Source organism: Mirounga angustirostris, unplaced genomic scaffold (assembly GCF_029215605.1).
Source record: "Mirounga angustirostris isolate CCGP_5_RB_7025 unplaced genomic scaffold, mMirAng1.0.hap1 SCAF_13, whole genome shotgun sequence".
Classification (NCBI taxonomy): Eukaryota; Metazoa; Chordata; class Mammalia; order Carnivora; family Phocidae; genus Mirounga; species Mirounga angustirostris.
The window spans coordinates 42,107,996-42,123,251 of NW_026991721.1; the positions used below are offsets into that span (position 1 = coordinate 42,107,996).

General features: G+C 37.2%; 1 protein-coding gene across 1 annotated transcript in view; it reads left to right on the forward strand.

The window, feature by feature from the left end:
* COPB1 (COPI coat complex subunit beta 1) overlaps positions 1-15,256 on the forward strand; it is a 38,252-nt gene that overhangs the window by 10,137 nt on the left and 12,859 nt on the right. Inside the window, exons 7-14 of the mRNA XM_045894084.3 lie at positions 1,675-1,812; positions 4,167-4,286; positions 6,213-6,320; positions 6,405-6,551; positions 7,758-7,903; positions 9,811-9,907; positions 11,257-11,417; positions 12,485-12,605. Of these exons, the coding sequence (XP_045750040.1) occupies positions 1,675-1,812; positions 4,167-4,286; positions 6,213-6,320; positions 6,405-6,551; positions 7,758-7,903; positions 9,811-9,907; positions 11,257-11,417; positions 12,485-12,605 (1,038 nt within the window). The remainder of the gene's footprint in view (positions 1-1,674; positions 1,813-4,166; positions 4,287-6,212; positions 6,321-6,404; positions 6,552-7,757; positions 7,904-9,810; positions 9,908-11,256; positions 11,418-12,484; positions 12,606-15,256) is intronic.

The window sequence follows — 15,256 nt, forward strand, 5'->3', positions numbered from 1 at the left end:
CAAGCACTTCCAATTTTTCTAAACCTCCTAAAAGAATTCTATTAAAAACTCATGGCTTGACCCAATACAGCAGCAGAGAAATCATCGTGCACTATTCAGTAACTGAATAGATTATGAATCAGGCTTTGGAAAAAAAATTCAAGATCTTTTCTTGAGTACACACCAGACTACTTTGGAAATCTAAAAACAAATCAAAAAAGCTTTAAATATTTTCTGTGTTCCCTGTTTGTAAAGGAAAATAGATTTTAAATATATCAATATGACATTGTTAGCCATTGACCAATAGGAAGTCTAAAACTAGATGAGATTGGGGTTTTAAAATGAAGTGCTTTATTGGCAACATTTAAATTCGATATATTCTTTGAAAGAATTGATTGTATCTTAATGTTCTGATAAAAGGTAAATAACTTCCAGTTTTGCTATTGACACCATTGGAGGCCAACAAAAATACACATCAGGAGTGACTTTACTAAATAGGACAATATTGACAAAGTACCCACAGCAGACACTGCTGATGACCGCTGTCTTTGATTCTGAAAGAAAAGGGCCCCTTTCAACACAGGGAATCAGTCATTTAGGTTTGGCATTTAAGATGAAACCAGAACTGTAAATATATAGTTTTTTTTAATTCATTGTATGGTTTAGAGATGCTGCTGAGGCTCTCAAAAATAGGAATTCTCTGCTGTTCAGAGACTTCTTTGTCTATCAGGATCCAGGTTATAGTAAGAGGAAATAGTTTTTGAGCCATGCCTAAATAAAAGAGATTTGACTGTATATATATATATTAAAGGAAAATCTGACATAAAAACCAACTTCAAAAAAGGAAGAATAAGGAATATTTGCTTCATGGGTAAAGGTATTAAAATATATTTAGGATAGCATAGAAAATTTTAGTTGTCTCCACAGTATGGAATATGGTTCCAAATAAATAAGTAATAGTACTTGAGAAAGGGGTTATCTTTCTTGCTTTAAGAATGGGTATTTTCCTTTTATTAGCTATTGAGATTGATATCCATCATGTTTCCCTTTTTGACATGACATCCAGAGTAAAAATTTAGGACCAAATCTAATATCCTGTCACAGTACCCATATTAATGCACTTGGTCCTTGATTTTTTTTTTTTTTAAAGATTTTATTTATTTATTTGAGAGAGAGGATGAGAGGAGAGAGAGAGCACATGAGAGGGGGGAGGGTCAGAGGGAGAAGCAGACTCCCCGCCGAGCAGGGAGCCCGATGCAGGACTCGATCTCGGGACTCCAGGATCATGACCTGAGCCGAAGGCAGTCGCTCAACCAACTGAGCCACCCAGGCGTCCTTGGTCCTTGATTTTGTTACTTTACATTCTCTTGTTCTTTTTCACTTGTGTATAGTATGCATATCTTTTATTATAAACCATTTGAAAATCTTTTGTGAAAGAGTGAGAATATTAATTGTGATTGAATAAATAAATGAATGAGTAGCTGTAACAATTGTCTGAAGTAAAACCTATTTCTTCCTGAAATTACCAGTCACAGTGTCTTATCTCATGTTGGCTGACATCTTCAGATGCCCTTATATCATTATTCTTTGTTTTCAGATTAAGAAAACTAGCATCTAAGCTGACATCTATAAAAAAATCTGTTTGAAAGCAGGTGTCCCTGGAGTCAGTTGAAACCTAAATGTTCTCTTCTCCAGGTCTGTCATGCTAATCCATCAGAAAGGGCTCGTTTCATTCGCTGCATCTATAACTTATTACAGTCATCTAGCCCAGCTGTAAAATATGAAGCTGCCGGAACATTAGTGACACTCTCTAGTGCGCCTACTGCAATCAAGGTACTGCTTATTTCTTTTGGTGCCAGTTAGATGATAGATACGCTGTCTTAGCACTTATTTATTTTTTTATTTTTTAATTTGTTCTCTTTTTTAAAAGATTTATTATTCACTTGAGAGAGAGAGAGGGAGAGAGAATGCAGGGGAGGGAAGGGGCAGAGGGAGAGAGAGAGAGAATCTCAAGCAGACTCTGAGGGAAGTTTGGAGTCCAAGGCAGGCCTTGATCCCAGGACCCCAAGATCACGACCTGAGCCGAAACCAGGAGTCAGACACTTAACTGACTGAGCCACCCAGGCACCCCAGCGCTTAATGATTTAGTGGCATTGCAGTTTACTTTGTGATTACGTGGCATTACATGGCACAGAAATAACAGTTTATAAATGTTGTGAAATTATTGGATTCCTTACGTAGTCCAATCTTTTTTTCCTTCCTTCCTGCTTTCATACATATACATGGGAAGAAAGGGAGACACAGAGAGAATGCTAATATTTCTAGTTTCTGGAGAATGATACTGGTATTTTAAGATCTCTCCCCATACTTTAATTACGTTAAAACCTAGATCTGGGAAAATGAATTTTGGATCCTACATGATGGATCCTAAAAAAAAAACATTACAGTGCATGTTTTCAATATTGGAATGTTAGCTTTCTCTTCTCTAATTTACTGTATCCAGACTGCAATGAGGGGGGCGCCTGGGTGGCTCAGATGGTTAAGCGTCTGCCTTTAGCTCAGGTCATGATCCCAGGGTCTTGGGATCAAACCCCACATTGGGCTCCTGGCTCAGCAGGGAGCCTGCTTCTCCCTCTCCCTCTGCCTCTCCCCCTGCTCATGCTCTCTCTCTCTCTCTCTCTCTATCTCTGTGTCTCGAATAAATAAAAAATCTTAAAAAAAAAAAAAAAAGACTACATGAGGAACCCCTAATATAGTCAGAGAATGAATAGTTCTATAAAGCCAGCTTGTATTAATAGGAGACTCGATTGCTTTACCTGCCAATACTTAGAAAAAAATTTTTAATTTTTGATTTTGAAATAATTTTAGACTTACAGAACAACAAAACAGCAAAAGTTGTAAAAACAGGACAAAGTTCTCATTACCCTTCACCAGCTTCCCATAATGTTTGCGTCTTGCATAGCAATTGTATAATTGTCAAAATTAAGAAATTACCATTGGAACAATATTGTTAACTAAACTGTAGATGTTATTTGAATTCCACCAATTTACTTCACCAATCTCCTTTTTTTGTACCGGATTCAATCCAGGATCCCACATTACATTTAGTTGTCATGTGTTAGTCTCCTCCAATCTGTGCCACTTCCTCAGGCCTTTTCTTGTTTTTCATGACCTTAACACTTTTGAAGAATACTGGGTCAATTTGTTTGTAAAATGTCCCTCAATTTGAGTATGTCTAATGTTTTCTCACAGTTAGATTGAGGTTGTGCATTTTGGGGAAGAATACCATGGAAGTGATGAACCTTTCTCAGTGAAGGAGTGTACATGATGTTGGAATACTGTTAGTGATGTTAACCTTGATCAGTCGGTTAAGGTGATGCCTGCCAGATATCTCCACTGTTAAGTTATGATTTTTCCTTTTGTAATCAGTAAATAACATGGGAAGATACTTTGAAACTGCAAATAACCTATTTCTCTTCAAACCTATACCAACTGATTTTAGCATTTCTGTATAGCAGTTATTAATGTGATATTCTAATGGTGACTTTCTGTTTCCCTCATTATACATTTCTTAACTGGAGTCCTGCAAGAAGAGCTGTCCCTTTACCTCCCACCCTCCCTCCCTTCTTCATTCTTCATATCAGTATGGCCATTTTATTCTATGTATTATAATCATTATTGTTATTTGTTTCATTGATCATACTATTCCAGCTTTGGCCACTGGGAGCTCTTTCAGATTTGCTCCTTTGTCTTCTGCTTTTAATGAGTCAGGGTCATCTTTATAGCCTTGATTTTTCTGTACTGTAATGCAGGTGTGTTAGACTTCGCACCTAAACTCAAAGATACTCAGTAGCTATATTTTGGGGGATACTCTGTCAGCTTTTTTCTGCCTTGTTCCTTAGTTTCAACCCTTAATTTTTGACTGTTAGTATTTCTGCCTCTAACAGCCCCTTTTCATCCTTTTAACTTGTGATTCTTCTTAACTTTTTTAAACTTGAAAATAATGAGATTTATTAGAATATAGGGAACAGAGGGACACATTCCTTTGGGAAATATTCGTAAACTTTTAGTGCAGAAGTAGTGAATGTATTTTGGCTTCTTTGGGGACTTTTTTTTTTTCTTATTTTCAGATTCTGTGTTTAAGATGGATGAATGTGTTCCTAAAATGTGTTTCTTTTTTTATATAGGCAGCTGCTCAGTGTTACATTGATTTAATTATTAAGGAGAGTGACAACAACGTAAAGCTCATAGTTCTGGATCGATTGATAGAATTAAAAGAGCATCCTGCCCATGAACGAGTACTACAGGTAAATGTTATCTGAAACGGAGAAATCCTAGATAAAATCTTTTTCAAATTGAGGTAACACTCAAGCTTTGCTATCTTGGTTAACTTAAATTCTTGGAGACTGGGCAATTTAAATTTTGGTCAGCTAAGGTGTAACTCTTGAATCACTATAGCCTTTTAGGGTATTTGCCATAAAAAATATTTCTAATATGAATTAATGTGTTATCTTATATCTTTTCTATTTGTACTACATTTGGTATTAACAATAGAGATACATTCATTTTAATTTGAATATAATTTATTGTTTTTGAAAAATATGCCAACTGATTGAGAATAAAAGATAATTCTATGGAATTATCAGCATACCTGTGAAATCTGTGAGAATAATGATTTTTATAAAAATAAAGCCCCATGGGGGCACCTGGGTGGCTCAGTTGGTTAAGCGACTGCCTTCAGCTCAGGTCATGATCCTGGAGTCCCAGGATCGAGTCCCGCATTGGGCTTCCTGCTCAGCAGGATGTCTGCTTCTCCCTGGGGCGCCTGGGAGGCTCAGTCGTTAAGCATCTGCCTTCGGCTCAGGTCGTGATCCCGGGGTCCTGGGATCGAGCCCCGCGTCGGGCTCCCTGCTCCGCGGGAAGCCTGCTTCTCCCTCTCCCACTCCCCCTGCTTGTTTCCCTTTCTCTCTGTGTCTCTCTCTCAAATAAATAAATAAAATCTTAAAAAAAAAAAAAAATAAAGCCCGATGACAGCTAAATTCAATGTTATTCTGGATCAGAGCAACAACAAAAAATTTGCTCTATAGGACATGATTGGGACAATTAGAGAAATGAGAATTACGGACTGTATATTATGTGATATCATTGTTACCAATGTTCTCTGAATTTGATAATTGTATTGTGGTTATATAAGAGTTTATCCTTATTCATGGGAGATGTACACTAAAATGTTTAGGTGTAGCGAGAGTGGGATAAAGTATGTGGCAAAATATTAACAACTGGTGAGTGTAAATGAAAGTTATATAGGAATTGACTTTTAGTTTTTGTTTTTGTTTTGTTTTTTTAAGATTTTATTTATTTATTTGACAGAGAGAGAATGAGAGAGCACATGAGAGGGGGGAGGGTCAGAGGGAGAAGCAGACTCCCTGCCGAGCAGGGAGCCCGATGTGGCACTCGATCCCGGGACTCCAGAATCATGACCTGAGCCGAAGGCAGTCGCTTAACCAACTGAGCCACCCAGGCGCCCCGTGATTTTTAGAACTTTTTTATCAGTGAAATTTTTTTAAAGTTTTAAAGAAGTAAAATCATTTGTAAATTAGTTGTGCTATATTTTAAAATCTTTATCTGCCATAGTGTTTTTTAAAGTATGTGCCATTAAAACATTACATTTTCCTGCAGAGCGAAAATAACATTATCCCACTTAACAAAATTAATAGTTTCTTAATATTATCTAATACCAACTCCAAAGTCAAATTTTCCCAGATGTCCCTGAAATACCCCTTTTGTTTGGCTTGTCTAATTCATGACCATATGTCTTACCGGGTTATGTCCTTGATGTTTTAATTGGAGCAGTTAATTTTTTTCATGATATGGGCTTGTTGAAGAGACCAGACCAGTTGTCCTGTAAGATGCCCCTCCTTGTAGATACATCTGATTACTTTCTGGTGGTGTCATTTAGTTTGTTTCTCTGACTTCTGAATTTTCTATAAACTGAGTTTGAGCTAAAGCTTGATAGAGTCACAGTAAACATTTGCAGTTTGAATGCATCATATGTGATATTATATACTTCATATTGTGTTACATCAGGATACCCAAAATATCTGGTTCTTCCACCACCAGTGATTTTATTATTGAAAGAATTAAGGTGATGATGGTCAGAACCCTCTATTCTGTGGTTAGGATTTTTTTCTCTTAATATTGGTGTTAATTCTGGATTTTTTGTTCTTTCTCAGGATCTGGTTATGGACATCCTGAGAGTATTGAGCACACCAGACTTAGAAGTACGCAAGAAAACTCTGCAGTTAGCACTGGATCTTGTCTCTTCTAGGAATGTTGAAGAGGTAAAACAAAACTCTGACAGCACTGTTGTAAGCCGTCAGGCCAAACATGATGTAATTCCCACGTATTTTTACTTTGTTCTCTAGTTGGTTATTGTTCTGAAGAAGGAAGTGATTAAAACAAATAATGTGTCTGAGCATGAAGATACTGACAAATACAGACAACTCCTTGTGAGAACATTGCATTCCTGTTCTGTCCGATTTCCAGATATGGCTGCAAATGTTATTCCTGTGGTATGTAATTCTGATGACTTTAATTTTGAAATTCTCTAAAAGAATAGAAAGGTTTAGTTATTTAGCAGTTAAACTGTTTAGTAGAATCACTAAATCTTGTGGTCAGAAGTGACCTTTCTGTTCACCCTTAAGCTCAGAAGGATAAGGAATCTGACTTCTTTCTCTTACATCTTCATTAAAAAAGTAAACACAAAAATATAATGACAAAAATACCTCCACATATTACTATAATCAGTGTTTGCTACAGTTACCTATGATAAAATTATGCTGTGTATATATATATATATCATCCAGTAGCACAAACAAGTATTTCTTTCAAATAGTTTTACCTCTTAAAAGTTGAAGGATTTAGTTATAGGAAAAATATATGTACCTAGAATCATTGGCTTCTGTCACTGTCAGATAAATGAGGTATGTTGTAATTTGAAATTTTGTCTTTGAACTCCACAGATTTTTTCTGAAATGATTTTACTTTTAGTTACAACTTAGGAGTATCCAGTTACTTTATTTTGAGTTGTGTATTTCCAGCTTTCATTTTATAGTGAGTTTTTTGTAATAAGCTTGGCTGCACAAAACCCAGGAAAGACATTGTGACTTTGTTTACATAGCAGTGCTTTTTCTCTCAACTTACATTTTGTTATATGTTCAAAAATTATTATAGTCTTTGTAAATTTGTTTACTTCTTAAAACTTAGATAATTTTCGGGGTGCCTGGGTGGCTCAGTCATTAAGCGTCTGCCTTCGGCTCAGGTCATGATTCCAGGGTCCTGGGATCGAGCCCTGCATCAGGCTCCCTGCTCAGCGGGAAGCCTGCTTCTCCCTCTCCCACCCCTGCTGCTTGTGTTCCTTCTCTCTCTGTCTCTCTCTGTCAAATAAATAAATAAAAATCTTAAAAAAAAAACCCTAAAACTAAAAAACTTAAAATTTTCTTTGTGAAAATTATATAACTTATGGGGCGCCTGGGTGGCTCAGTCAGTTAGGTGTCCGACTTTTGATTTCAGCTCAGGTCATGATCTCAGGGTCATGAGATTGAGTTCCATGTCGGACTCAGTGCTCAGTGTGGAGTCTGCTTGAGATTCTCTCTCTCCCTCTTCCTCTGCCCCTCCCCCGACTTGTGTGCACATATGTGGCCTCCCTCTCTCTCAAATAAATAAACCTTTTTTAAAAAATTATATAACTTACCCTGTTTTCCTTTTTTTCCTTTCAGTTAATGGAATTTCTCAGTGACAATAATGAAGCAGCAGCTGCTGATGTGTTGGAGTTTGTTCGTGAAGCCATTCAGCGCTTTGATAACCTGAGAATGCTTATTGTTGAGAAGATGCTTGAAGTCTTTCATGCTATTAAATCTGTCAAGTAGGTTTAAAGTCTGTTTAAATTAAGGTCAAGGGGCGCCTGGGTGGCTCAGTCGTTAAGTGTCTGCCTTCGGCTCAGGTCATGATCCCAGCGTCCTCGGATCGAGCCCCGCATCAGGCTCCCTGCTCCACGGGAAACCTGCTTCTCCCTCTCTCACTCCCCCTGCTTGTGGTCCTTCTCTCACTGTGTCTCTCTCTGTCAAATAAATAAATAAAATCTTTAAAAAATTAATTAATTAATTAAGGTCAAGCAAGCAATTTATCAGTTTCTATCTTTAAAGGGTCAGTTGAGGGCGCCTGGGTGGCTCAGTTGGTTAAGCGACTGCCTTCGGCTCAGGTCATGATCCTGGAGTCCCGGGATCGAGTCCCGCATCGGGCTCCCTGCTTGGTGGGGAGTCTGCTTCTCCCTCTGACCCTCCTCCCCCTCATGTTCTCTGTCTCTCATTCTCTCTCTCTCTCTCAAATAAATAAATAAAATCTTAAAAAAAATAAAAAAATAAAAATATAAAGGGTCAGTTGATAGAACAGGTAAGGGAGAAGAAATGAATCAAGATACTAAAGTCAATATAAGTATCACAGTAGACATCCCCTCACCCCAACCTCAGTAAATCCATAATCTGTGGGCAAAAATTTGCTTTTGTAGGTGTGATTTAGCTAGGTTTCTCTATCCTTATTTCCTCTAAAACATGATGAATCCTCAAGTGACTAAGGAACATATTTTTAAAGTGTATCACTTTTTGGATACCATTATTTATATCCCCCATTAGTATTTATTAAAATGAGGGATTGAAAATGCAGCCTAGGGGCACCTGGGTGGCTCAGTCATTAAGCGGCTGCCTTCGGCTCAGGTCCTGGGATCAAGCCCCACATGGGGCTCCCTGGTCAGCGGGGAGCCTGCTTCTCCCTGTGCCTCTGTCACTCCCCCTTGTGCTCTCTAATAAATGAATAAAATCTTTAAAAAAGATTCAGAGGGCAGTTATGACAACTTAGGACAATATAAGTCATTAGGACCCAGGTTCTTTCTAGGGTGTGGGCCCTCATCTACATGGCTAAGATGCCTACTGGAGCTCCAGTCTTTATATCAGGAGGCCAGTCTCAGGAAAGAGAAAAACTAGGAAGGTATACCCTTTAAGAATATTTTTTGGGGGGGGGGGCCCGCACCTGGGTAGGTCAGTCGTTTAGCGTCTTGCCTTCGGCTCAGGTCCTGATCCCAGGGTCCTCGGATCAAGCCCTACATCGGGCTCCCTGCTCCGCAGGAAGCCTGCTTCTCCCTCTCCCACTCCCCCTGCTTGTGTTCCCTCTCTCGCTGTGTCTGTCTCTGTCAAATAAATAAAACCTTTTAAAAAAAAAGTTTTAGTTTCTAAAAAGTTTTCTGAATAAATTTAATGAAAATCTTAAGGAAAAGATAACTAAAGACTTCATTCAGTTTAACATTCTTAACTAGAGAATTGTTGCTTTCTTTATGTTTCTGGAGTTTTTTAATTACTGATCCTTTGCACTCCTTCCTTATCTGTTTAGCATCCTGCCTTTTCAGTGACTACAAATAAAAAGTGAATTACTTTTTATATCAAAGTTGTACATTTTTTATAGTAGTAAATGATAAAATTTACCTTAACTCTGTCCTAAATGGAGGATAACACCTTTCTGGGAGACATTTTGTTATTTTTACTAATGAGTTTACCAATTTTAAAGTGTTCCTAATAATAATGGGTGAGAATACTTATTTTCCTTTTAATCCTTGTGATTTCTGGAGAGAATCAAACTTAGTGTCTTTGTTACATTTCCCTCTTAAAATTTCATCCATAGTCTCTTGGAACTGCGAATCTTACTTTCTTTCTTGAGCTTAAATTCACTTTGCTTTAAGATTTGTTAGCAATGTCCCTGTTTCAGAACTTGTTCTTCCCTTAGGATTTACCGAGGAGCATTATGGATCCTGGGAGAATACTGTAGTACCAAGGAAGACATTCAGAGTGTGATGACTGAGGTCCGCAGGTCCCTTGGGGAGGTATGTTCTACTTCAGTAAATGCTACTGTAAATGGTGATTTTTACTTTAGTAAATCTGACTTTTATGTGGTGGTTTGCTTTTATGTTTTTATTTAGTAGTATTGGAGTTAAAAACACTGAAAAATGTGTTTTAATTACCCAGATAATTAAAGCTTAGAGGCTGTGGGAAACTAGGGGCATCCCTCTCCCCTGCATTGAGCCATAACACCTGTTCTTTTGCCTGTTTTATTTACCCTTTCAGGTAAGATTTTATTTGAACCAAAGGTTATATGTTTGAAAAGAAGAAAAAGACTTGTAAAACTCTGTGTTAGCCCTGTATATTCTGAAAGGAGAATGCGAGTATTACAAGAACCTGCTGACATTATATTTGTTTTTTGTTGTTGTTTTTTTAAAGATTTTATTTATTTATTTGAGAGAGAGAATAAGAGAGAGAGAGCACATGAGAGGGGGGAGGGTCAGAGGGAGAAGCAGACTCCGTGCTGAGCAGGGAGCCCAATGTGGGACTCGATCCCGGGACTCCAGGATCATGACCTGAGCCAAAGGCAGTCACTTAACCAACTGAGCCACCCAGGCGCCCAACATTAGACTATTTGTGTACTAAAACTGGCAGTGTTTTCCTCACCCAAACAACCAAATGGTAGAATAGGAAGAATAGTGCTTGTCAGGAGACCTGGGTTACAGTCTTGCTTTTGCCATTAATTAACTCTGGGACCTTGGATATAAATTTCTTAATTTATATTAACTGACTGGACTTCAGGTTTTTCACGTATGAAAAAAGGAATTGACCAATAATGATTGAAGACTCTTACAGCTTAAGTTAGATGATTGGTATTGAGGAATAAATACATAGTAGCCATCTGGTTTTTTAAAAGGTAGTTGATCAAATAAAATAAAATCTTTAAAAAAAAAAGTAGTTGATAAAGTTATTCTGTACACATAAGTCAGATTTATTTCATTTTGGAACAGGTGCTGTTTTGGTTAGTATTTCAGAGGAAGGGATAGAGAAGAGGAATAAGGCTTAGTGAGTATGTACTTTGTCTTAGTCACTGTCCTAAGCATTTTCCTATTAAGTAACTTGTATGGATAGATTTAAGATTTCCATTTAAGAGAGAAAGAAACTGAGTAGTTTAATTAACTTGCCCAGAACCATTCAACAACTAAGTAGCATCCAACTCCAAAGCCCCTGTTCTTCCCACTACGTCATCCTGGGAAGGAAAGAAAATTGAATGCAGAGTTGCAAAAATCCCATTGGTGGAATTGCCTTCTCCATAGAAATGATTGAATATTTAAATACGATTTTGCTTGCTGTTGATGTTATTACTAAATTGGTATTTCCAATTGATTTGTAGATCCCAATTGTGGAGTCAGAAATAAAGAAAGAAGCTGGAGAATTAAAACCTGAAGAGGAAATAACTGTGGGGCCAGTTCAGAAGTTGGTAACTGAGATGGGCACCTATGCAACTCAGAGTGCCCTAAGCAGTTCTCGACCCACGAAGAAAGAGGAAGAAAGGTAATCTACAGCACATGTGCCCTACCATCTATACTTTTTAAATTACTACTCCTGAGTATAGAACAAATGATTTTTTTCCTCTTATTTGCTTTTTTTGACCAAAATGGAAATCTTTGCCATTTAAGATACTTGAAAGGAGGATGTTTAATTTCTCCTAGGAATTGTGTTGATGGTTTTAATCCTCTGCTCCTTAAAACTGTTTTCATTGAAATAACTGTTCTCTTTAAAATTATTTTAACTCACATGGAAAATGCTAAGTGGAGGGGTACCTGAGTGGCTCAGTCAGTTAAGCATCTGACTTTGGCTCAGGTCATGATCTCAGGGTCCTGGGATCGAGCCCCATGTTGGGCTCTCTAGTCAGCGGGGAGTCTGCCTCTCCCTCTCTCTCTCCCTCTCTCCCCATTTGTACGCTCTCTCTCTGTCTCAAATAAATAAATAAAATCCTAAAAAAAGATTTAAAGAAAATGCTCAGTGGAGGTAACTGTGAATTTTGTTGCCTGTATTAGTGCTTGGGAAACATATTTTGAAGATTTTCCACTTCTAGTTGATGGACTAAAATTTTAATATTTTCTGCCTTATTTTGCTCTCCAATTTTATAATGAACGTGATAAAAATAATGCCTAAAATTTTAATGGTTGTTACTATATGCTAGGCATTGTAGTAAGTAGTTTGTCTCTTATAGTCTTAACAACTTATTGAGATACAGTTTATTATTATCCCCATTTTACGGAAGAGGAATTTGAGGCTTAGGAAGGTTTGTAACTTACCTGTAGGGACACAATAAATAGATAAGTTGGAATTTGAAGTAGCTCATTGGCTCCAGTACATACACTCGGAATCATTTTCTCTTTCCATATTCACTTGGCTCTAGCTCTTTTGAAGATAAGTTGTAAAACCATGTATATTTCCCTTTTTCTATTCTAAAAGCTAAAGAGGGAGCTAATTGAGATCCTCTTCACTGAAGGGTGGCAGTGAGAGTGTTAAATAGGCTTATTTGAATAATTTATGCAAAAACTGCATGCTGCTTAAGAAATGGTTGGGTTTCATTTTCCTTGATTGCTTTGCAGACCTCCCCTGAGAGGCTTCCTTCTGGATGGAGATTTCTTTGTTGCTGCCTCCCTTGCTACAACTCTGACCAAGATTGCCTTGCGCTACGTAGCTTTGGTTCAGGAGAAGAAAAAGCAAAATGTGAGTTCATTTATCGTTCATTTATCCTCCATTTACCCAGCAAATGTTGAGTGCCTACCATATGCATTGGACAGTGAAGGACCTAAAAGTGAATGCTGAAGTTCTTGTCATTAAAGAGCTTATGGTAATGGGGGAAATGAACATAGTAATACAATGTTATTGTAAAATTGACAAAGTAATACAATAATGTTACCTTGTGATTAGTCCAGTGGAAGAGATGTAAGGGCTTATGAAGTCATTTGCTTGCTAGGACCAGTCAAGGCCCAGAGAAGGAAAGACCTCTCTCTCAAGCATTTTCATCCAGTCAGTCATTGTCTTTTTTATCCCAGAAATGTCTCTTCAGTGTGTTCTCATTTCTACAGTTTATGCCTTCATCATAGCTTCTGGCCTATTCTGACTTTATACTCATTACACTCCATTTCCATTCCCCCCAACCTTTTGTGCTGTTGTCCTGCATTTTATTTCTGTGTGTCATGTTATCAACCCTGACATGCATTGCTGTTATTTTTGCTGTAAATAGTTAAGAATTATTTGTGTGTGTTTATATACATATATACATCATTTATTTTATTTTTATTTATTTATTTTTAACATTTCTTATTTATCTAGTATTTGGCTGGGCTTGGGTATGGGGGGAGCATAATTAGTTGTAAGAAGTCGAGAGTTGGGAACAGGACAAAGTGCAAGTACCTTTCTGGGTGACTTTTTTTTTGGTATTTTTTTTCTTTATGGTAAAATATATATAATGTAAACTTTATCATTTTAACCATTTTTAAATGTGCCATTCAGTGACATTAAGTACATTTATATTGTTGCGCAGCCATTACCATCATCCATCTTCAGAACTTCATCATCATCTCAAATTGAACTGTATCCAGTAAACAATAACCCTCCTAACGTCCTCCTCCCCACCCCCCACCCCCGTCCCTGGCAACCACCATTCTGCTTTCTGCCTCTATAAATTTGCCTATTCTACATATCTCATATAAGTAGAATCATCAAAATTTGTCCTTTGCAACTGGTTTATTTTGCTTGGCATAATGTCTTCAAAGTTCATCCATGTTGTAGCATGTATCAGAATTTCTTTCCTTTTTAAGCCTGTATAATGTGATGTTTTTGTTTATGCATTCATCTGCTGTAAATAGTTAATATTCTTTTAAAGATTTTTTTTAATGAGGAAGAAGTCTTATATTTACCCACATATTTACCATTTATGGTGCTTTTCATTCCTTTGTGTAAATTCAGATTTCCATGTGATATTTTCTTTCTGCCTAAAGAACTTAATCATTCTTATAATTCATGTCTGTTCATGATGAATTCTCTCAGCTTTCATTTGTCTGAAAAAATTTTTGCCTTCATTTCAAACAGATCTTTCTGTGGTAGAATTGTGAAAGTGTTTTATTTTTGTTCATTTTTAATATTGTTAAAATAAGTGAGATCTAATGATGTATGGTGATTAACATAACATAGTAAAAAATAAATAAAATAAGGAGTGAGGTAACAAAAACTAATGAGAAAAAAATCACTCATGGTTAGAGGACTGAAGTACAAATCTTACTAATATTGTAGTGGAGATAGATAGAAACATCAAAAGATAGAATTACGTTGCCCAAATATGATAATAAAAATCCTTTCTTCCTCCAGAAAGTTTAATATGGCTTTTCTCTGTGAAACACTTTTTTCCCCCAGTATTGCTCATTCTGTGTTTTACAGCACTGCAGTTTCACTTCACATTGTAACAGTCCCATGTTTCTCTAAGCCCTTCCTAGTCCTAATAGTTAATAGCTGTGTAATAGTCCATTAGATTCCTTTGTTTACTTAAGCTCCCATATAATTAGACATTTTCATTTTAGATTTGGAGTTTTCAAAGGATTTTTTTTTATTCTGTCATGAAAAGAGCCATAAGTGAGATTTAGAGGGCCAAGTAAATTATAAGGTGTATTATCTCTCTCTCTCTCTCCTTTTTTTAAAGATTATTTATTTATTTATTTTTAAAGATTTTATTATTATTATTATTTTTTTTTTTTTTTAAGATTTTATTTATTTATTTGAGACAGAGAGAATGAGAGACAGAGAGCATGAGAGGGAGGAGGGTCAGAGGGAGAAGCAGACTCCCTGCCGAGCAGGGAGCCCGATGCGGGACTCGATCCAGGGACTCCAGGATCATGACCTGAGCCGAAGGCAGTCGCTTAACCAACTGAGCCACCCAGGCGCCCCAAGATTTTATTATTTATTGACAGTGAGAGAGGGAATACGAGCTGGGGGAGTGGGAGAGGGAGAAGCAGGTTTCCCCTGAGCAGAGAGCCTGATGTGGGGCTTGATCCCAGGACCCTGGGATCATGACCTGAGCCGAAGGCAGGTGCTTATCGACTGAGCCACCCAGGCGCCCCTGTATTATCTCTTTTTTATCAATTTATTTTGATTTATGGGCAATAATTTACTTTGTAACTCTCTCTGTTACACTTTATTTATTTAGGTTTTTGTCACAGCGTAATTGTCTATTCTTTAAATAAATAAATTCTTTGCTTTTTAAAAGTCTCCAAAATTTTTTATCTCTGAGTCCGGTTTGATTTCCTTACATGGAATAGCTGCTCAGTTCTCCAAACTGGGAGACCATTTGAGCATTTGCTGATATCTGTTTAAGAGAACCA